We start from the raw sequence: 23,425 nt of genomic DNA, 5'->3' as shown, positions 1-23,425 counted from the left end.
GTTGCCTCTGCCTTTGGCTGTGCTTTTAATGGGTTGTTATAGTCTCTGATGTGATTTTTTTTTTTTAAATGTGGCTGCTGCAACCCTGGGTTGTGAGAATGAGTTTGGAAAGGGGCAGGCTGCTTTCCTTGCGCTGCTTTGATTGCTTACGTGCCCTCAAGTTGGTGTTGACTCTTCCCAACCATGTAGATAAGATTGTCTCCAAGATGATCTCTCCCCCGCCTGGTCCTTCAGGTCTTCTGGTAGTGACATTTTGCTTGATAGCCCTGAAAATCTCCCCCGTTTCTGTCGCTTCTACAGTATCTTGCACAGCCCAGTGGTAGAATCCCAACAGGCCCAACTGCTGAAATGTTTAGTAAACTTTTAAGAAGGTTTAAAAACCCTTAAAGTCCTCCTTGAGAAGCATTTATTAGCTCAAGGGGAGCATTTAGTTTAGTGTTTCTCAACCTTGGAAACTTTAAGACCTGTGGACTTCAACTCCCAGAGTTCCCCAGCATGGCTGGCTGAGGAATTCTGGGAGATGAAGTCCACAGGTCTTAAAGTTTCCAAGGTTGAGAAACACTGATTTATCGTCATTTTTGGCTGTTTCACCTTTTGAGCAGGCTGTTTTGCTTTAAATTTTCCTTCTTCCCTCCCTTTCACGTGTGAAAAGTGATGTTTGTGGGTCAATGGAGATCGATTTATGCTGCTCTTTGTTGGAAACTTAGTGGATGGAATTGCTAAGAAGAATTTGTTTTAGTTCTGACAAAAGGCACCAACTTGTTTTGATTTTCAAGTGTTCTTTCTTTTTCTCTCTCTGTTCACTCAACAGGTTGGTTGTTGGAGCCAGCTGTATCTTTTATACTAAGCTGCATATAATAATAATAATAATAATAATAATAATAATAATAATAATAATTATTATTATTATTATTATTGTCATGCATGTCTTTGATGGCTCTGTAATCCTTCGGCCACTTTCTGCAAGTTGAAATCCACAGCGAGGACGTCATCAGGGAACAGCACTACAGCAGATTCATACATTGGTCCAAAGACATGTCCCTATCTGCAATTCCATCAGGTTTCCTTGCCTTTAAAAAACAGTTTAGTCCATGCGAGAGCCACATTGTATAATTCTGCTGATTCTGTGGTTCATCCACCAGCCACATCATTTAATGCCTTCAGAGTTCTCAAAACCCGGAAGGAGGTCTGCAGGAGAAGAAGCAGATTTTCATTCTGAGCTTAAAACTAAGCTCGGAATGAAAATCTGCTTTTTCTCCTGCAGACCTTCATCGGGGTTTTGAGAACTGTGAAGGCGTTAAATGATGTGGCTAGTGGTTGAACCACGCAATCGGCAGTACAGGTAGTCCTCACTTAATGACCACAATTGGGACTGGAATTTGGTTGCTAAGCAAAGCGGTCATTAAGCAAATTCGACTTGATTTTACAATCTTTTTGTGGTGGTCATAAGCAAATCACCGCAGGCATTAAGCAAACCACATGGTCATTAAGCAGATCACATGGTTCTCCATTGGTTTTGCTTGCCAGAAGCTGGCCGGGAAGGTTGAAAATAGCGATCATGTGATCATGGGATGCTGCAACAGTCATAAATGCGAACTGGTTGCCAAGTGCCCAGATCGTGATCACATGACGGGGGGATGCTGTGATGGTCGTAATTATGAGGACCAGTCATAAGTCTTTTTTTTCCTGCACCTTTGTATGTCCGAACCATTGCTAAACAAATGGTTGTTAAGGACTACCTGTATGATTTTGTTCCCATGCCTGTTTAAAACAAAACAAGACAAAAACCTGCCAGATTTATTGGCCTTGTTTTTAATCCATTCAATCATGTCTGATTCTCAGATTCCAGCCAAAATATGCATAGAATTGTTTGCTTAGTGTTTTGATTTGGCCTAAGAGTTGAATTACCGGCCTGGCACATTGTCCAGTTCTGCACAAGATTTTAAAATAGAGACTTTGCGCCAGGAAGAACAAAATTGCCATTCACACAGGCAGACACACTGAACTGCACAATGGCAGGGCAAAACAGATAAGGCAGGAACATCACTGAAAACGAGTGAGGGACGTGTCTGATACTCAGCGCTGATTCAGTTTTTTAAAGCTCAAGGTTGCAAATGAACGTTACAGAATAGGAGGTTTCAGTCTATCTGGATGCAACGGACCGTTTCCAAATTCTCTCGTCAGTCTTGCCGTTTTTCGGCGTCGTATCTTGTCTTTCTCAAAAATCAAGCAGGATTTTTTTCCTTGACCCGGGCGCTCACTAGACGTTTCCCTCGAGTGCGCTGGCTTTCTCACCGGCCTCGGCTTGGACACTACCGTTATGATCAGGAGCATCCCGCTTCGAGGATTTGACCAGGTAGCTTCTGTTGCTGCTAACCTGCTTTGCTTTTTTGGATTTACAGTAACTTGATCCCTTGTTGGCAGAGGGTTGCCCAATTCCTTTGCTCGAGGCACATCATGGTAAGAGAAAAAGTCTGAGGATCACCTGAATGACTGGGTTATTAAATATTGTGTGAAAGGTCCCCTGTGTAAGCACCGAGTCATGTCTGACCCTTTGGGGGGACGCTGCTTTCACGTTTTCTTGGCAGACTCTAGAGTGGGGTGGTTTGCCATTGCCTTCCCCAGTCATCGCCTTCCCCAGTCGTCACCTTCCCCAGCAAGCCAGGTACTCATTTTGCTGACCTCGGAAGGATAGAAGGCTGCGTCGACCTGAGCTGGCTATGTGAGAATCCAGCTTCCGCTGGGATCGAACTCGGGTCGCAGGGAGAGTTACAAGGGATAAATTCCAATTCTAATTACACATTCAGCTTAAAAACCTTTAAGCTTATGAGACATCTTTTCCCAGTGATTCTTAACGTTCTTAAATAACAAAAAATGCCTTCACTTTATGTATCTTCAAAATATACATCTTGCGGCCTTCATTCTGCTCTTGAAACCCTTAACAAACCTACTGCTGATTCTGGTTTTTCCACCCCAAATTCCCTCTTATGCCTCCTGATTGGGTTGAGGATTGAGGAAGAGGCCATACAGAGAAGGTCATCCCTCCCTCCCCATTCATTCTCCCCTTTGGCACGTGGTTTCATTCACTCCCTCCCAAGGGCTCTCATAGCATGATAGCAAGCAAATTGGTGTCCTCCTTCACTGTCCTTTTCCAAATTGAAATAGTACCTTTTCCCCTGCCTCCACGTAATGGTCTGTGAGAATAATCTTGAGAGATGGGGGGAAGAGCCGCAGCCTAGACAACTATCATGCAAAAGGTATCTTAGCCCACAGAAGGAAAAAGGGCGTGGGAAGCATTTCAGAAGGGGACCCTCCCTAGTTTTCTGGAAAGTAAAAGGAGAGGAGGGGAGAGATGTACTTTTCAGAATTGCAAGATTCTGTTACTGCAACTTAAATTAAGGTGGTGTTAGCACTCATGGTTCATGCGTCTTTTCTGGACTTCCTCAAAGATCTGACACCGTACGGGCCACAGAGCAATAGCAGTCAGTGGGTCCCATTGCATCCTGCTCCTCCACCTATTGCTTATACCAAAACAAGTTTTGAACATTGCAAGGTTACCCAGAATCCCCTTCCCTGAAGTATTTCCAAGCTGAGCATCTGAGACAGGGTTTCTCTACCTGAGGGTTCCTGAGAGGTCACTAGGGGTTCCCTGGGAGATCACAGTTTATTTAAAAACATTATTTCAGTTTTGGGCAACTTCACCTTAAATAGGTAAGTTTCATTCTTTATTTTCAGTTTAAGGACACTGTTAATGCATATATACAGGCCTACCCATGAAACAGATAAAATAATTTTGTAACGTCTGGCCTGTATTTGAGCCTGAATGTGCAGGGGTTCCCCGAGGCCTGAAAAATACTTCAAGGGTTCTTCCAGGGTCAAAAGGTTGAGAAAGGCCGCTCTGAAAGATCCCCCTTTCAGCTGTCTAATTCCAGATATTTTCATTCTAGAGAAAGGGATGAAGCCGTCGCCTGTTGGCTCCTGCGAATAATATCAAACAATAGTAAAGCATCAGTGGTATTGAAACTTAGTTTTCCATTACTTTACAATTCTAAGATAAATACCTGGACTTTATCAACTGGATTTTGGGGGTGGGGTTCTGGCCCAGTGCTTTCTTTTGCTTAATTTTTTTTGAAGTAATTAATATCTGGGTGCCATGAAGTAGGCCCGTGTGCGGGGTATTTGTAAAAAAAAAGGCAGAACTTTGATCACACTGCCATTTTTGACCCCTTCCTGCACCAAGGGCTTTGACAGATTAAGCTTTGTGTCACCATTGTCTCTTCGTAGCAAATGGCCAGCCTTGTGACGAATCACATGGAAGCCTCAGGGACACGGTTTCTAAAGAAATGCAGCCCAACGAAGGTCAAGGAGGCGGACAATGGCCGGCTGCGCGTGACGTGGAAATATGCTGAGTCTGGCAAGGAAAGGTCCGATGAGTTTGATACAGCGATATGGGCAGTAGGTAAGAGCAACTCAAATACCTGTGAAACCTGGGCCAGGTGGGCGCCTACAAAGCCCGAGCTTTCTAGCTTTAACTTCAAAGGGTGGTTTGCAAGGGTGAATGATCTCATGGGTGCCCTGATATATGTGTTTGAGAATGGGAATATTCCTGCTAGCCCCTGTTGTACAACTTGGGGAGAACTTATTTAGCTTTCTGAATTACTGGGTGATTGATTGATTCCTCACATTTCTTCACTGCCCATCTTGCCAAAGCATTTTAAATTAACCGTTTGTTGAAAGCATGCAAAGCATGGCTTCAGGAATTCTTTCCAAGTCTTTTACCCACATCCTTGTGGCTTTATGTGCTCTGGGAAGCACAGGGTGGGCTGAAAATTGGTATGAGAACAATTAGTTTGAATGTGTCAGTTGCTGAATTAATCCCGGTTAGTTTTTGCCCACGGTCCCAGCTGAGAAACCTAGTGAACTCAATTCATGGTTGATGAATATTTCGTGCAAGTGATTACCTTGGATAATTCTCCCTGCACAAGTCATTACCTTGGATTCTGGCTTGTGACAAAGCCATCTAGGTTTACTACATGCCCTCTAAATCAATGGCTTGGCTTGGCTTGGCTTGGCTTGGCTTGGCTTGGCTTGGCTTGGCTTGGCTTGGCTTGGCTTGATTCCAGCTGCCCCCACCAGCTGCAGGAGCCAAATGGTACGGTTTGGGGGAGATGCATCAGCCTGCTTATTCATTCCCTGCGAAGTTACAGTCTTGAAGAACCCCGGCTTGCCCTGGAATGCAAACACAACTGATGTTTTAAGATTCCACAACAGACCCAGTCTTTTATTTTTGCTCATTAGCCAGGAGTTTTTCACTCCAGCCGTTTGGGGCAAACCAATCCAGCTCCCCATCCCTGCCGTTTCCAAATCCAGAGCTAAAGTCTAGGCACTCCCCATCCCCCAAGGGACTGAGGATTAAGTTGGTTAAGGACTAAAGCTGCCTAATTGATGTGCGATTCACTGTTGGTTTTGCTTGGCTTGGTTTTTAATTCTCTTATCCACACAGTCACGCCAGGTGTCTGTGCTAACCGACTGGGAAACTTCATTCTGGGGAGCATTTCCTGTCTCCAGATGTGTCCATCACAAACCCTGAGTGAAAAGGGACAGCTTGCTGAGCTTGGTGGAAATCGGGCACCTGCTGAGCCTCCCTACACCACCTAAACAACAAATCCCAGGACTTGAAATGCGCTCGGTAATTGCACGCAGGCGAAGAGTCATCTGCAGAGTTACAAACGGTTGCCGCTGCTGCTGCTTTAACCAGTCAGTCGTGTCCAACTCTTGGCGACTTTATGGACAAGAGCAATCCGTGCAGCCCCATCAAGCACGGCTTCTTTCAGTTGCTGGATGCTCACCTTGGTGTCTGTTTTATGGTGTCGAGCCAGCGTATTCTTGGCCTGCCCCTTCTTCTTGTTCCGCTAACGATTCCTAGCATCACCAACTTCTCTAGTGAGCTTGCACGTGTGACATGGCCAAAGGAAGTCAGCCGTAGTCTTACAATTTCGGCTTCTAATGATGCATCAGGTTTTATATGGTCCGGCACATCTCTGTTGGTTATTCTGACTGTCCATGGTAAATGTAACAATCTGCGCCAGCACCACAATTCAAATGCCTCAATTCTTCTTCGGTCATCCATTCTTATTGTCCAGCTCTCACATCATTACGGGAAAGACTGTTGATCTAACTAGTCTGCCTAGTCTTACAAACAGTACCAGGCTGATAAGGCCTACATTTTCTGCATCTGAAGAGAGCGATTCGTTTTCAAGGGGGCTAGTGCCCTGAGTAGGTTTGATGACCATGCATGGGCCAGGCTGATTGAGTGAATGACTGAATATGTGCCATCAAGTCAGGTTGACTCTTAATGACTACAAAGATAGACCTTCTCCAAGGTGATCTATCCCTAATCTGATCCTTCAGGTCTTCCAACAGTGCACCCATCACTTTTGTAACTGAGTCCATCCCCCTTGCTGCTGGTCCTCCTCTTCTTCTCTTTCCTTCCCCTTTTCTCAGCATTAGGGCCTTCTCCAGAGAGCTGGGTCTTCACATCATGTGTCCAAAGTAGGATAGTTTGAGCCTGGTCATTTGTGCCTTGAGCGAGACCTCTGGTTGATTTCTTTGATGATCCATTGGTTTGTTTTCTTGGCTGCCATGGTAGTCTTGGCTCTCTTCTCCAACACCAAAGTTCAAAAGTGTCAATAATATTATCACTACCATTCTTACTACTAGTAGTAGTACTGCCTCAAATGTTGATGATACTGGCCTTCCTTATGTCAATCTTTGGCCCTTTATTTTTAGTCTTTCTCCAAATCGGTGCCCTCCAGAGAGGTAGGAATACAACTCCCATAAGCCCCAGGATTGTGGGAATGAAAGGTCAAGGCTTCCCATTCTCAGTTTGAGCCCAAAAAGACCTATGGCTGAATAGAGGTATGTAGGGTTGCATCGCTCGTCTAGATCCGACCCCAAAGATATTTTCATTGGTCTTTGTATGGTTTGTTTTCATGAAGTATCAAACACTTTGCATTGACTAGGCTATGTTTTCTAAAGCCAAAGAAGGCTACAATGTTATTTAAATAAACAACAAGGACAAAATCCAAGTTCTCATTACGATGCAACCTTACAGCATCCTTGTGTCCCTTGGAGTTTGAAAAAATATAATCCTTCTTAAGTATGCTGTTACCTGCAACATTTCCTACTCTGTGTTAGCATATCATGCATTTTGCCTTGGGTTAGGGGGATTTTTTTGGCCCATGTTCATCTTGGGAATCTCTTTTTTTTTAATGCAAATGGCTGATCTAAGAGCTTTTAGTATTTGATGCTAAAGGTGAGTTACATAGCCAGATGGACAACCACATCAGTTTTGATTACCCAAGAAAATAGTTTTGTTTTATGATGCTCCCACCCTGCACTGTGTTGTTTTGATCAAGTCCATCTGTTGCAACATGCCTTCAGCCTCTGCTGGGCGTCCCCTTCCAGCTTTCTCCCCAGCGGAATTGAGAAATTCCAAAGTCAGCAGAGCTGTGCAGAAGCAGTTTGTGAGCCTCTGTGGATTTAGGGATTGTAGACTATTATCTACAGAAGTGCATGAGTCGTATGCGTGTCTGTATCATAGTTTGATCACGGACTGTTACACACATCACGTTGAACCAAAGAGATATTTTAAGAACTTCAAAGTTTTGCAACTCTGGGTACTTCTGGTGCTGTAGGTACAAAATGCTGGCATGGATATCCTATAAAGATGCAACTTGAGAGAAGGAAGATAAATCATCTGAGTCTTGGGATAATTTAAAGAATGAACAGCCTTTCTCAACCTTCTGATCCTGGAGGAACCCTTGAGATATTTTCCAGGCCTCGGGGAGCCCCTGCACATTCAGGCTCAAAGGCCAGAAGTTACAAAATTATTATACTCATTATTTTACAGCTCCTCTGTGGTTTTTGCTGGAGTGTTCAGCACTAACCTGCTGGAGGGCCTTGCAACAGGGCCTTTAAAACCAATCAACCCCCTCCTTCCAAAAAATGAGGAGGAGGAAGAGGAAAAGGGGAAACTCGAAAATCCCCCGTTAGCTGCCCATCTGCCATGCTCATCCAGATCTCCTTCCCTGTACACAAAGAAGCGGAATGGTAGGAAGTTGTTTCACATCCAAGCTGAGATAAGGTTTGTTGGGTTGATTATTTTTGGTGGCTGATAACATCAGGGCCGAAGAACGAGGGCAGGGGAAGGAACAGCCAATTGGCATCCTGCAGGGGGGCGCAGGGGAAAAGACAGACAGATAACGGGTGCCGACAGCATCCATCAGTGTTCCCAAAGGAAGTATCAATTCTCCGTCTGAAATTCATCCACAGGGGTCTTTGGCAAGCCATTCAGATGTGACACAGTTGTTTTCTTTGGGAGTTTAGGGGTGTGTGTGTGTGTGTGTGTGTGTGTGTGTAGATGCTGGCTTTTTCAGCAGATGTGCTGTCCAGTGCAGGGTTCCTCCACCAGGGTCAGTGGCACCCTTGGGTTCTGCGAGAGGTCACTAGGGGTTCCCTGGAAGATCACGATTTATTCAAAAAATTATTTCATTTTTGGGCAATTTCACATTAAAGAGGGAAGTTTCATTCTTTATTTCTAGTTTAAGAACACTGTGAATGCATCTAGACAGGCCTGCACGTTGAACGGATATAATGATTTTGTAACTCGTGGCCTATCTTTGAGCCTGAATGGGCAGGGGTTCCCCCAGGCCTGGAGAATATTTCAGGAGTTCCTCCAGGGTCAAAAGGTTGAGAAAGGCTGGTCCAGTGCATCGTTTGTTTATTTATAATGCAATCCTAGGTCTCCCTTCAGCTTAATCGTTTCCTGTGCTGACATCAAACACCTTAATATGTGAACACCCCTCCCCCTGGTTTCCCTTTTTTTTTTTAATACAAATTTTGTTAAGTTTAAAGCAAAGATAAAAAAAACTACAAAAAAGCGAAAAGAGAGAGAGAAAGAACAAGTGGAAAAACAGAAAACGAAAAAAGATTTTTTAAGACATTACAGTGACTTCCGACTTCCAACCCCAAGAAAATACAGCAATTTCCATAATTAGTCCCTTACTCTAAATCCACCGAAAAGCACATTATTTCTATAAATCGTCCCATTGCCAAAAACAATTGTTCCCTCCTATCTATCTATCTATCTATATCTATCTATCTATCTATCTATCTATCTATCTATCTATCTATCTATCTATCTATCTATCTATCTAAGCAACTATATAAACCTTTAATTCAACTTCCCCCCATTTATTTACCACCCCTGGTTTTCCGAATGCAAGCCTGTTTCCCATTTCGTTCCTCCTTGTCCACGTCAAACGCAAAACAGTACAGCTTCGCTCTGGCAGACAGACTGTTCGCCCGGGCGCTGCACGGGCTCCCCAAATGGATGCAGGCTTCTTTAAAAAGGCAGAAGGGTGACCCTAACTTGGATTTTGCTTTCTAACATCTCCCGATCTGCAAGCTTTGTGTTCCCTTTGAGGTCGCCAAGCTGTTCTCCACTACAGTCTATCAACTGTATAATGGGGACCATACGTCTATTATTCTAAAGGACGGTCCTTTATTTCAGACAGCTGTCCTTTCGATGTATTTAATTTAATTATCTATTTTCTTGGCTTGGCTCTTGAATTTTCCTTTGTAAAGCAAAGTTCTAAACTAAACCATTAAGGTTTTTTTTTAACCCTTATGAACTGCTTTCAGATTGGACCTTTTTTTTTTTTAACCAAGGAAATATGGTCACTGTTACTTGACACTGAATCCTCAAAGAAAGAATTTTGTAATTATTGGTAGCAAGACAGTCCTGGCTATCAGATTTCAATCAATCAATCAATCAATCAACCAACTTCTTTATTTCGGTCATTGACCAGCAATTAACTGTCAGTGGCATTCTATGGAATGATCTCCCCTCTGATATACACTTGATGATGTTGTTGTGTAATTTATCTCCTGCCTGTGTTTTGTACAACTCAAGGTCATGTGCATAATGTTGGCCCTGACTCTGTGGGCACGTGAGTCAAGTTGAGTTGAGTTCCAGATGGATGAGATTAAAATAGATTATAACGAATTAATCAATCTCCATTTAATTGTGTTAGTTTGTTTCAACGGTATGTGTTACTTTTCTTTCGGATTTTTGATTAATGATTTTTGAATGCTGCCCAGAGTCACATCTGAGTTGGGCAGCTATACAAATGTCTTGAATAAATAAACGTCTTAAATGGCGATATTATGAGAAAATTAAGAATAACAATCTGTAGGGCCGTTTGTAGTGCTTGTATCTCCATTACTTACAAGGTAACTTATTTTCTGTTTCCTTCCTCCTCAATGATTGTGGTCCTGCTATAACATAGTAAAGGTAAAGGTTTCCCTTGACGTAAAGTCCAGTCGTGTCCGACTCTAGGGGGCGGTGCTCATCTCCGTTTCAAGCCCAAGAGCCGGCGTTTGTCCAAAGACACTTCCTCTGTGGTCATGTGGCCAGCATGACTACACGGAACGCCGTTACCTTCCCGCCGAAGCGGTACCTATTGATCTACTCACATTTGCATGTTTTCGAACTGCTAGGTGAGCAGGAGCTGGGACTAGCGACGGGAGCTCACCCCGCCGCGCGGTTTCGAACCGCCGACCTTCCGATCGGCAGCTCAGCGGTTTAACCCGCAGCGCCACCGCGTCCCTATAACATATACATGTGTAAAATTTGCAGCCTGCAAACTCCGACAGCATCTGGTTGCTAGTAAGAACTAACTATGACCAATAAAGTTGATACGGTCACTAGTTATTCAGTACTGTAATTCCGATTATTACAGCTTATTTGTCTATTTCTTTAGCTAATATAGGATGCTGTCTTATTAGATTCCTTTGTTTTTATTCTGGCAGAAATGTAATATTTTAATAGAGGCATAAAACATTAATCTTTGTAGTTTCGTATGGAAGTTCTCATAATAATTAGGTGGATCTGTGTTTATCGTTAGAGTGTATAGATCCTTGCTGCTCAAAGGCTGAAATAAAGAGATGGATGGATTGGTCAGGGGAAAGGTAAAGGCGAAGAAGAGGGAAGAGGAAAAAGACAGACTCGAGTACCAGGTCTTAATATTTTTATCACCCGCAGCTGGATCAACAGTTACTTTATGCCAGGTCTTGCAATCTCTGCCTCAACTTTGCTGCTGTATTTTAGAAACACCAATCAGGGAAGTTACATTGGAAATGGCCAAAACTGGTCTGATTTAACCATCGTATCTCTCTCCCTCCCCTTCCCTTTCTTAAAGGCCGAGCTCCAGACACCACAGCCCTTGATTTGGATCGTGTTGGTGTGAAAACCAACCCCGAGACTGGGAAGATCCTTGTTGATGCAGGAGAAGTCACTTCAATATGCCATATTTTTGCAATTGGAGACATAACTGAGGTATAAACATTTTGAACATAACAGGGAACCTCCTTTGGTGCCTGGTTAATAACCCAGATCTATTTGCTGCCATGGTGCATTATATACAGGTAGTCCTCAATTTACGACCACAATAGAGACCGGAAAATTCATTGTTAAGCAGTGTGGTCATAAAGCGAGGCATCGCATGACTGCATCCAATTTCACAACATTTTTTGCAGTGGCCGTTAAGCAAATCACCATGGTCATTAAGTGAATCACGTGGTCATTAAGCAAATCGTGCGGTTTCCCCATAGATTTTGCTTGTTGGAATCTGGCTGGGAAGGTCGCAGATGGCAATCACGTGACCCCAGGATGCTGCAACCATCGTAAATGCGCAGCTGTTGCCAAATGCTCAAATTGTGATCATGTGACTGCAGGGACACTGATGGTTGTAATTGCGAGGACTGTTTGTAAGTCACATTTTTTCAGCACCATCATAGCTTTGAATGGTCGCTAAACAAATGGTCGTAAGTTGAGGACTACCTATATAAGCATTGAGGGGTCTTTGCCCTGCTTTTCAGTCCCAGAAATAAATATTACTCCCTCCCCACCTCAAACAATAATTCCCTTTACACACAGCCTTAGCTGTTATTACTGTTTCTCATCAGGCACAGCCTCATAGGTCAGTGACTACCTGACATGCCTTGTTACGATCTCTCCCATATCATTTCTGCCTGTGGAATAAATAGGTTTTGCAACTCGTTAAAGTCCGCTTTCTAAGCAGCACAATTCTGGGTGTTGGTGATTTGAATACAACCAGGGTGTGCAAAGTTTTTTTCTGAGCCTTCAGGCGGCCTTTGGGGGCCAGACTCCGAAAAGTAGACAGATCCCCACAAGGGAGGAGGTGGATTTGATGGAAGCAGCATTCAACTTTATTTTTCTTTCATTTATATTATTTGTTAGGGTTCTAGCCCGCCGGCCCCTTGCCTTCAGGATCTCAAAGCAGCATACATTGAGGTCCTTCATCCAAAGACAGTTAAAGTTAAGGTTAAGTTAAATGAAATAGGATCAACCTAACACCACCCTGATTCACAGTTCACCCCAACACCTGGAGCTGATTTTGCCTCCGTGGGACCATTCCAGAGGTTATGCGGGGCCATCGTGGAGATATGATGCCTTCCAGCCTTGGTCCCTTTCAGCATTCCCAGAACTGGGGTACTGCCCCCAGTTTCTCCTGGGAGAGATGGCTCAGATAGTTGAAGGAGACTTTCCTGAAGGTACCCAGAGTTTAGCCTGGCATTGCTCCCAATTAACATCTTGGTGTAAAGAACGGCCACCTAACTCATAAGTATTGACTCTGGGCAGCTTACATCCGAGGACCAGCCATGGCATGTTCCACTTCTAAAATCATTCCAGGACAGGCTTTGTGAAGCCTTGTGCACAATCCAGTGTCTTCCTAACTTCAATCGAAAAGTTTCTATTAATTCTTGTAGGAGGTGCATCACTGAATATATTATTCCCACTAAATCCTGAACAACTCAGATTGGCAGTTCCTGGGCATGATAGTTTTGCACCTGGGTGCAAAGCAAGCATTTGCATGAACGATTTATTTAAGGAATTCTTCAAAGGCTGCTGTTTTCCGAGAACCAAGCTTATATCTGCTAAGGTGTTTGAGTAATTAGCTGAGGGAGGTGCTGTCCTTTTCGTTTTCCAATAGAATGCGTGCCAGAATCTTTCTAAAATTTTATCTCTTTCTCTGATCTCCTGTTCTGTTCTATTCTGGAATGTCAAAATAACATTTGTATTTCCTGCCCCAGAAATGAGTTAGAAACACATTTCAGGCAAACATGCGGGGGCAAGTGTTGGGGGGTGGATGGCTGGGTGGAAGAACAGAGCACAGGGCAATTCTTAGTGGCAAATAAGTAGAACTTGACAGCTGGAACGCAAGCCCAGAAAAAGCTAACGAGGTTGGTGGGCCTGAAGCGAAATCCGAGTGAGGGCAGTCCTTTCTGCCTTCCCTCTGCATGGACTATTTTTAAAAAATGGATGAGGGGAAATGAATTTAGAAGTGGGAAGCCCTAAAATGACGAACAGGTAAACTGAAACGGTTGGGGAAGGTTTTGGAGGTTGATTCTTCCTCTTCCACCCCACTTCCTCCTTTAAGAAAGTTTGTAAAAATCACTTCTAATTTTCTCCTCCCTTTAAAGGGCCGCCCTGAATTAACACCAACAGCAATTGCTGCAGGAAAGTTGTTGGCTCGGCGGTTGTTTGGCCTCTCTTCCGAACTCATGGATTATGACGATGTGAGTAGTCTGCCGGTAAAATGGCAGCTGTAGTAGGCATGGCCAGTGACAAGCCCATCTTGACTATAGGTAGTCCTTGCATAAAGACCACAATTGGGATTGGAATTTTGGTTGCTAAGCGAAGCAGTCATTAAGCAAATCTGACCCTATTTTATGACCTTTTTTACGGCAGTCATTAAGTGAATCACCGTGGCTGTTTGCTTGCCAGAAACCATCTGGGAAGGTTGAAAATGGCAATCATGTGACCATGTGATGCTTTGACGGTGATAAACGCAAACCGGTTGCCAGGCCCCCAAATCATGATCGCAGGACTGTGGGGACACTGCAACGGCCGTGTGAAGACCGGTCGTAAGTCGTTTGTTTCAGCACTGTCATAAGTCTGAACTGTCACTAAACAAATGGTTGCTAAGTGAGGATTACATGTAGAAGGTCAGTAGATGCTCACTGTACTGTATTTGATGCTTAGATCCTTTTCTGAAAATAGACATGAGGCCAGAGACTGGTCCTTTTCTCTGAAGGAACCTTCATTCTCTTCATTTTGGGGGTGAAAAGTATTTTCTTATTACAAATGATCCCCAGGAGAAGTATCTGGAGATATTAGATCCTGCAGGCTCATGTTGCTGAAATTGCAAGATGCAGGAAGACCCAATCTCTCTGGATCATGACTAATGGTATGGCTTCGCACTCTTCCTGTAGGTGCCCACAACGGTTTTCACCCCTCTAGAATACGGCAGCGTCGGCATCTCAGAAGAAGCAGCCGTCAACCGGTATGGTCCAGACAACATAGAGGTGTGCTATCATTTAGTTTTCTGGTCAGCAGAGCGGTGTAACCAGTTTACGCTGCAGTGGTGTGTACTGCTATGAGGTTCTCAGCCTTTGGGGTGAATCCCAATTTTAGAAGCTGGCGAGATAAGACCTAGGAGAGGTGAGCTGTGGGGGAGGGCTTGTCTCAGGCAGAACGGTGGAATAAGATGGAATGAGTTAGCGCTTGTTCCCGTTTCTGCTACACAAGGTGACCTTCCATAGAGAACCCCCAAAAGAGAATCCCCATTAAATCCCAGCTAGCTCATTTCAAGGATGCTTAATCCAGCCTGGCACACAGCAGCTGGGAGAATAGCAAGATCCATATTCCAGGGTGGGCAGGGGTCCCTGAGTGTAGAGAGTAAGGAAGATGACCTTGATGGAGATATGAAGGAGCTGTTTCATAGGCAAAAGGGGATGAAACATTTGTTCAGTCCAGAACTTCCAGATAACGATTAGAAGGGCTCAGGCAGATGCCTCCCTGATTCAGTGGGGTATAAGAGGGTGGGGATGAGCAGAGATACAGCACAGCCAGACTTGCAGGGTTCTGTTGTTATTTCCAATCTCAATAAAAGTAGTTTTAGCCTGTCTGTGGTTCAGGCCGTCTTTGCTTAACGACCACAACTGGGACTGGCATTTAGGTCACTAAGCGATGGGGTCGTTAAGCGAATCCAGAACAAATTTTACAACCATTTTTGCGGCAGCTGTTAAGCAAATGACCGTGGTCGTTAAGCAAACCATTTGGTCATTTAGCCAACCACGTGTTTGTTAAGTGAGTTGCTTGGTTCCCTATTGATTTTGCTTATCGGAAGCCATCTGGGAAAGTTGGAAATAGAGATCATGTGACCGCGGGACGCTGCAATCGTTGTAAATGTGCGACAGTTGCCAGTCGCCTGAATCGACAGTTGTATGTGCAAGGAATGTTTTCAGCGCCGTCATAACTCTGGACAGTCGCTAAACAAACGGTCATTAAGTGAGGACTGCCTGTATTAATTTCCTGGTCTGATCTACCTGGTGGGGCTGACCCTGGGAAAGGAATCTGAAATAAAATGACACATGCAGCTTTCTCCAGCATGCATGTGCCTGAACATCATGCATGCTCCTTCCCATGTTTATAGTTAAGTAACCTGCTTATCTTATGAAAACCCTGCCCATGAACAACTTAGACCTTTGGAGCCGAGTAATGCTTCTCTTTCAGGTATACCACGCATTTTATAAACCCTTGGAATTTGTTGTGGCAGAAAGAGATGCTAATCAGTGCTACATAAAAGTAAGTTGGCATCCGTAACGTTTCCTTCAGTTCAAGGGGCTTATGATCTATATCGAACCCCCCTCGGGTTGTAGGAGAGTTTTAAAAAAACACACACCTTTTTCCTGTGTTTTTTCCTGGCCCTTCCTTCCCCACTCCCCCCTAGGGGAGAGAAAGATCTCTGGCAGAGGTTGGAACAAATTCCTTGTACTTGAAAGGAATTCTGTTTTGTTTTACTTGTTTTATTTTATTTGATTTTATTTATCAAATTTATATAGCTGCCCATCTCACAAACGTGACCCTGGGTGGCATACAACAAACTTGTTAAAAATGTATAGGCAAACATTAAAAACCATTAAACATAAATATAAGTAAGACTGCAGGAGAATGGACCAGCATCCTATACACAATATAACCATCTTGCAGGCTCGCTGTTTTCATGGGATCCCCAAGGCTGCTGGAAAAGCCATGTTTTAAGAGATTTCCAGAAGGCTAAACTAAGTTGAACCAAGAACGACATGTAAAGCCTGGGCTCCAGCTTGCTGACCCTACAATCTTGTTGACTAAATTCTGATTCTTTAGCTGCAGCCTTTGAGAAGGGAGGCAGGGGAGTGCAACTTCTGGCCCAAGGACCCACTTCTATGGGGTGGGTAGATCTGGGACAAAAACTCAATTTTCTTTTCAAGAAATGTCAGCATTGCTGATGGGATCCCTTTTCTGTCGTTGATTTCATTCCAGGTCCCTTATTTTAAAAATTAGGGCGTGATAGTAACATTGGGAGTTTGCTTGTGGCTCCCAAACCTAACTGTAAGCTCAGTTCGTTCATCTTGGTCTCTCTCTAATCCTGGCTAGTTGCAATCTCCGTATTCTTTGTGAATTCTTTGCAGATGGTGTGCCTGCGTGAGAAAGATCAGCGGATCCTTGGCCTTCATTTCATCGGCCCAAGCGCTGGCGAAGTTATTCAGGGCTTTGCGCTTGGAATCAAGTAGGTAGAAAGAATGTTTCCCCCCAGCCCCTGGCCACCTTGTTTCCTAAAGCTGCTCTTTCAAGTCGCTGCAAAATAATAAAAAGATAGCGGTTGCAATTTTGGCCAGACTAACTAATACCCAATGTTTTGGGTTTCTTTTATCTCTCATTCCCTCTATTTTGATGAAAAAGATGGGCATCCTTTATTAATAAAAGTGGAGCTTAGGAACGGACATCAGCTTTTTGTATTCATGTTTGCAAAATGGGTTTCTTGGCAGAAGCTGTGTTTTTGATCCGCCTCCCCCTGCAAAAAAAATTTAAAAATTAGCTTTGCAGTCCAGCTGCTGACTCTTCAAAGTATAACAAAGGGGGAAAGCGTTTCCTGATTTTTTTTCCCCCCCTATTCTCAGGATAATAAATGATCATTCAGAAGCTTTTCTTTAAAAGAGAGAGGACTAAAAGCTTGTTTTGCTTATATTTCTCTTTTCGACGCAAAGAATCATCAAAACTTTGGAGGGAAACTTCAGGTTTTTGCCTCTCTTCAAATCTTTATCTATTATGTTATGGCCCATGATCTCCCACCCCCACCCAAAAGACTTTGTAAAGTTACAGGTAGTCCTCATTTCATGACCATTCGTTTAGTGACGGTTCAAACTTACGACGGTGCTGAATAACACGACTTACAACCAGTGTAAGACTGTCACGCTTGGAAGAATTGAAGGCAGTAGAGAAAGGCTGGCAGAAGGCAAGATGGTGCAATACTACCTCTGACATCCCATGAGCTTAAGAGAAGCAGCAGCCAAGATTCTGGCAAAAAGGATGTCCCTCCAGCCATGAAGAGTCAAAAGCACCCGGACAAGTTGAAGAAGATTTGGCTGTGTCGGATCTTTGTTTAGATTAAGAAACCGTCACTGGGAACCCCAGTGAAATGTTGCAGCATGTTCTTGCTCAAGACACACCATTTCTTCTCTTTGTTCCCCCAGAAATCAGTTCACCTTTCATAGCTACCCCTGCAAAGTCCATTTGGGATGGTCTTTGGCCTATAAAAGGCCTGGCCTAATATGGATGGGGTTTTTTTTTCAGTTTAGCCAACTTTTATTTTTGCTCCGTCTGTGTGAGTGTGCTTCTGTGTGCCCTCCTTGCTCTTGCCGATGCTGACCTCTAGTGTTTGGACAGAGTTAAGTCTTAAGAAATGAAAATAGACCATTGGGTGGGAACCATGGCTTTCCTTTTCTCCCTGAAATCTCACCAGAAGGTAAACAGACCCTGTTAAAGATCGCATATGGGGAAGCGCTTCAGGAACCATGGAATACTGTGTTTTCCGGGCCATAATTGTTAACGGCACAATTTCTGGCCAATTCTGGACGGAAGGGAACTCTGAAGAAGTGTGTCTCTGCTTCTGCTGCAAAGGAGGCATTCATTTCATTATGAATCTCAACTTACGTGGATTTTTATAAGTAGTTGTAGGTATACCATGAATCTGGTTGAGAGTTCTATCCCTCTGTTGCTCCAAAGCGTTTTCCCCTCACTTTCCTGGTTTTTTTAATCTTCACAACAGCTCTGTGACAAAGATTGGGAGATAATGGTTTGCCGAGGGCCTCCCAGTGATCCCCATGGATAAGTCTGGACTCGAATGGTCTTCCCAGTCTCCTTATTGAACGCTCTGCAGACATTTCCCTACAATAGATCTTTTGGACTATTCTCCCTCCCAATTCTCAACCAATATGGTCAACCCTGGAATGCAGTGGGCTTTCCTACTAAATGAACAAAGTTAATTCTGGAGAAAAGTGCCTGGGATTGGAGCAGACTCCGCCAGACAGAGCACAAAGATTCCTTTTTTCCCCATTTTCTTCTCTTTTGATCTCCCCTTTCTTCTGCAGATGTGGTGCTACTTATTCTCAGATGATGAAGACAGTTGGGATTCACCCAACTTGTGCTGAGGAAGTCGCAAAGTTGCACATCACCAAACGATCAGGCTTGGATCCAACCGTCACGGGCTGCTGAGGTTAAATGCCATCCCTGGTTAACCAAGGAAAGTGTGTGGGGCAGAAGCACCTGGAAGAGAAGGAAGGAGCAGATCAGCATCTGCAGGTCCATTGTTTTGATTCTTTCATTAGTCTCTTTAGAATGTCTTTCACCAACCCCCAGAATGGGATAATCCAGTAATCGTGTGTGTTAGATTGCAAGGTCAGTGGGAATTTGACATGACTGACGAAGAAGAGAGATTGAAGCTGTGGGGAACAGAGTGGAGACTTGGGGAGAAGGGCCCAGGCAACTGGCTACCTGGTTGGGCCCCTAAATATTCCATGTTTTTTTTTTTCTAGGTGGAAGGAACCAATAGGCGTTGCCTCCTATTTTCCCAACTCTAGAACATACTTTTTCCCCATGGTCTGCTTCCTATTTCCATCTCAACCAGAAGGTGGAGATGCTGGCTAAGAGGTTAGGCAGGGAGTTAAGTGATATCAAATGATAATGAAATGGGCAGCATTGCAAGGAAAACACCAATAAAAATGCCATCCCAGGTGACCTTTATTGTTAGCGATTGGATGAGGATACCCCTGCCTTGGTGTTTATTTCCAATACGATGAAAAGGTTATCTGGAGACCCAATTTTGTTCACCCCAGAGTGTGTGGGATCAGTAAATCCAAGACAAGCACTTGAGGAATGCTGTGTGTCTGTGCATGTGCTGTATGCCATGGAGAAGCCATAAAGATATATCACTGTCCTTCCTTATTTCCAGACAACTGTGATAATCTGCTACTGCAAAAACATCTAAGAAACTTGGGCTGTTGTAATGAAAAATATCTTCATCATAGTACAAGTTTGGGTCCACCATACTTCCCTCCATCCAATACTTCAGGGCCCTGCTAGTTGGGATCAGAATGGGCGTGGAGGAGGTTGAAACCAGTTTGGGAAAGGTGATTCTGACATCTTATTTATTTTATTTTTATTATTTATTTATTTGATTTCTATAGCCGCCCATCTCAGCAAGTGACTCTGGGTAGCTTACAACAATAAAACTATAAAACAATTAAAACAATTACAATTAAAACAGTTAAAATACAAAATAAATACAAAATAAATATACATGGCTGCCAAGTGAGCAATGCATGGATGTTAATACAGCCAAGAGACGGGACCGTCCACACACTCGAGGCCCCAGGCCTGGGCACAAAGCCAGGTCTTCGCGGCCTTACAAAAGGCCAGCAGGGTTGGGGACATCCTAATTTCTGGAGGGAGGATGTTCCAGAGGGCAGGCGCTACAGAAGAGAAGGCACGCCTTCTAGTTCCCGCCAACCAACACTCCCTGGCTGACGGGACCTGCAGCGTACCCAACCTACTACATCGAATTGGACGGGCAGAAATAACTGGGAGAAGGCAGTCCCTTAGGTAACCCGGCCCAAGCCACGAAGGGCTTTAAAGGTGACAACCAGCACCTTGAATTGCACCTGGAAGCACACCGGCAACCAATGCAGCTCACGTAGTAGTGGTGTTACTTGTGTCGAGTACCCGACGCCATTTACTATCCGTGCGGCTGCATTCTGCACCAGTCGAAGCTTCCGAATGCTCTTCAAGGGCAGCCCCATGTAGAGCGCATTACAGTAGTCCAGACAGGAGGTCACGAGGGCATGAGCCACTGTGACCAAAGCCTCTCGGTCTAGGAATGGGCGCAGCATCTTGTTCCATTTGGTGCAGTACTCTCTCTGACTTCGCTTCCACAGCTAGATTTCAGAACTGCAGGACAGGGGGAGAGTTTAACAAGGAAACCACAGGTTTGAATCTCAAAGCAAGGGAGGGTGAAGGGGTGGAGATGAAGGCTGAGAAAGGAGTGGCTGGATGGAGTTGAGATTCCAAGAAAGAGAGGGATTTAATGAAGAAAGGGCAATGTATGAAGTGGATGAATGTGGTGGAAGCAAGGTATGGAGAAGTCTAATGGATGGTGTTGGTGTAAATCAGATCCGGTTGGATTGTCTTTCTTTTTCTCTTGTGTCCTGTCTTTCACTTGCACAATCCTAGTTCCTTTTTGGATGTGCATTGCATGAAGTTGCTGCTCTCCAAAGACAGCAGCATGAGGGATCTGGATCTGGGTGTACATTTGTGTGTATGCGTGTGGGTAAGAACTTGGTCTTCCCTGCAACCTGCTGCTTGGGAGAGAGAGGTGCAGAAGATGGTTTCTGCAAGAGGAAAAACGGGGCCCCAGGATTCCAAAGGGTTCCCGCCCACCCTGGCTTTGGCCCCACCCACTGCTTGCTGTGGCCCCGCCCCTTACATGGCCTCCAATGGCCGAAACAACCTTCCTTCCAATGCAAAAGAGTCACATCAAATCAAATCATATTTATTCGGTCAACGACCAGCAAAATTTAAAAGGAGAAAAGCAAAGTAAAACAAAGAAATATAGTAATATACTACAAACTAATAAGATATATCACACAATAATACAGCGTTCACTCTGCTGTTACTATATTAGTACTACATTTGTTAGCTTAGCGGGGTGAGCCTAGGACGTTAGGAATTATAAAATAAGAGTAAAAATATATATCCCCTGACAATTTATCAATTAAAATATTTCAAACTTAAAAGGGCTTTTTAAAATAGGGAGTCATTTCTTTGTCTGGATTTGTCTTATTTTCATTGCAGCAACACAGAATTTGGCAACTGTACACGTAATGTATGGTTTCAGGTCCTGAAGTAGATAGTTCACGTACAAATGATCTGGATACCCAGGGAGTTTATCTATTAGGGGCAAAATGTAGATTGACCTGATATCCCTATAACATTTACAGTGTAGCAGTACATGTGAGGTGGTTTCTACTTCCTTGTCACCGCTTGGGCAGGTACACTCAGCTATGGGGACTTTGTTATTCCTGCCTTGGAGCAGTGCAGATGGAAGAATATTGAATCTAGCTTTAAAGAATGTGATTCTCAACTTAGGGAAGGTCAGGCTTAGCAAATGCCTTGCTGGTTCCCCTACGCCCCTGTTTATCCAAATTCCATTATGTTGTGGGAGCCTATTAAGTTCATTCTGGAACTTAAAAGGCTCCCAAGAGTTTGAGTTGTGTGGATGAATTTATTTTTTTCTCCCATTGTTGAGTTTTTGGCCATGGCCAACTCTTTGTAAAACCACCTGCAACTGCGTGGTGGCTGTGACGTGAATCTACATTTTGATAACCAACGTTCCAACTAATTAGAGTAGCTCTGTTCTGATGGACCTCATGTCAGTCCTCCGTATGGCTTTTTGGAACGAATCTGTGTTCCCTCTACCTAAGTCTCCCATTGAAATCAATATCCTCACGCTGCAAATATTTCATTTCTGTTGTTTTAGACTCACGAGACCAGCTCCCTTGATGCCTTTTGCGAACCGATCCTATTTCTGGGGATTCCAATCCTCCTATTTATTTCGTCTTATGCACAAACCGAGATTGATGCTGATGAACTGGAACTGGTACCAAAGCAGGGGTAGATGGAAACCAAAGAGATCTGCTCCTTTTCTGAAAAGTTCTGCCTTGCTCCCCCCACCCCACAGGGATGGCTTATTTGCAGCACCATCAAGCAGCCTCGCGTTGATGCCAACAATCAAACCAACACTGCAGAAAATTTCCTGGGTGTGCAGATATCTGTGCATTTGAGGAATATACTCAGAATCATGGAATGCCAGCTAATGATGGCTTGTGTATAAAACCACATGCTGGGGAACACAGGTCTGATGCTTGCTGGTTCCTTACTAAACACAAGGAATTCTATTGACTTTATGGTAGGCAATTTCACAGAAGAATAAAAAAAAATCTTTTTCCTGAACTGGTAGAGGCTGTGGTTAATTTGTGATAGCTTCCCCCCCCACCCCCAAAAAAGTATAAAATAGACTGCCATTTTCTTAGCCACTGTATTCTAGTTTTTTTTCTCCTGTCTCTACCACACTTCTTGATTTTTCCAGTACCAAAAAAAAACCAAAACCTAAACAGCAAAACACTAAACCATCGATAGGAGAATTGGTCCTTTCCAGTCTGTTTGTTCCTTCCTTCCTTCCTTCCTTCCTTCCTTCCTTCCTTCCTTCCTTCCTTCCTTCCTTCCTTCCTTCCTTCCTTCCTTCTTTCTTTCTTTCTTTCTTTCTTTCTTTCTTTCTTTCTTTCTTATTTATATTTCAAGTTGCATCACTGCCCATCTCACTCAAAGAGTGACTCTGGGCGGTTTCCAATAAAACGGGAATAAATAAAGATTAAAATACAATAACAACAATATTCTTAAATAAAAATATAAACATAAAATCCGAGAGAGAGACGTTAGAAAGTCCTAAAGTTAAATTCATTTAATTCATGGGAGCCTCTTCAAGGCGCTAACAACCCCATTGCTCGGACACGTCTCCAAATACTGAGCGGAAACTTGCAGTTCCCTTTCCAGGGGTCCAGAACTCTTGCTAAAGTTTTGGGCTAAAGCTCAAATTTTAGGCTAGGCTCCTGTCCCAAAAGCCCCCCCAAGGAAATGCTGCTTCACAACAGCGTGAACAGTTTGGTGGACTCTTCTGTCTGCAAGGAAGAGAAGGGAAAACCTGAGTTTTGGCATTGCCCCCCTGATTCAAATCCACTTAGTGAGAATTAATACTTCCACTTGCGAGGAATGTGTGTTGGGTAGGATTCCCTGGAACAGATTTGCCAAGAAGAGAATTTCTTAAAAGCAGCAGCTGTTGAAAAGGATTAAAAATGGCATACACTGCCAGTCTCAAACTGTGCTTCACTAGATGGTGCTCCA

The 23,425-nt window shown here is 43.9% G+C and overlaps 1 protein-coding gene across 3 annotated transcripts in view; it reads left to right on the top strand.

Annotated features, from left to right (window-relative positions):
• Positions 1–22,477, top strand: part of TXNRD2 (thioredoxin reductase 2) — a 39,370-nt gene extending 16,893 nt beyond the window's left edge. The window contains exons 9-18 of one of the 3 annotated variants that reach the window (XM_063315286.1): positions 812–831; positions 2,265–2,356; positions 4,285–4,459; positions 11,265–11,401; positions 13,570–13,665; positions 14,362–14,454; positions 15,665–15,736; positions 16,603–16,700; positions 18,562–18,772; positions 22,005–22,477. In XM_063315286.1, coding sequence (XP_063171356.1) covers positions 812–831; positions 2,265–2,356; positions 4,285–4,459; positions 11,265–11,401; positions 13,570–13,665; positions 14,362–14,454; positions 15,665–15,736; positions 16,603–16,700; positions 18,562–18,685 — 907 coding nt within the window. In that variant the 3' untranslated portion in view covers positions 18,686–18,772; positions 22,005–22,477. Of the gene's footprint in view, positions 1–811; positions 832–2,264; positions 2,357–4,284; positions 4,460–11,264; positions 11,402–13,569; positions 13,666–14,361; positions 14,455–15,664; positions 15,737–16,602; positions 16,701–18,561; positions 18,773–19,421; positions 19,441–19,497; positions 19,613–22,004 lie in introns of those variants that run through there. The other 2 variants (XM_063315287.1, XM_063315288.1) reach the window with 2 other exon arrangements.
• Positions 22,478–23,425: the final 948 nt, after the last annotated feature.

This window comes from Candoia aspera, chromosome 15 (assembly GCF_035149785.1).
Source record: "Candoia aspera isolate rCanAsp1 chromosome 15, rCanAsp1.hap2, whole genome shotgun sequence".
NCBI lineage: Eukaryota > Metazoa > Chordata > Lepidosauria > Squamata > Boidae > Candoia > Candoia aspera.
This window is presented reverse-complemented; position numbering and strand designations above follow the sequence as displayed.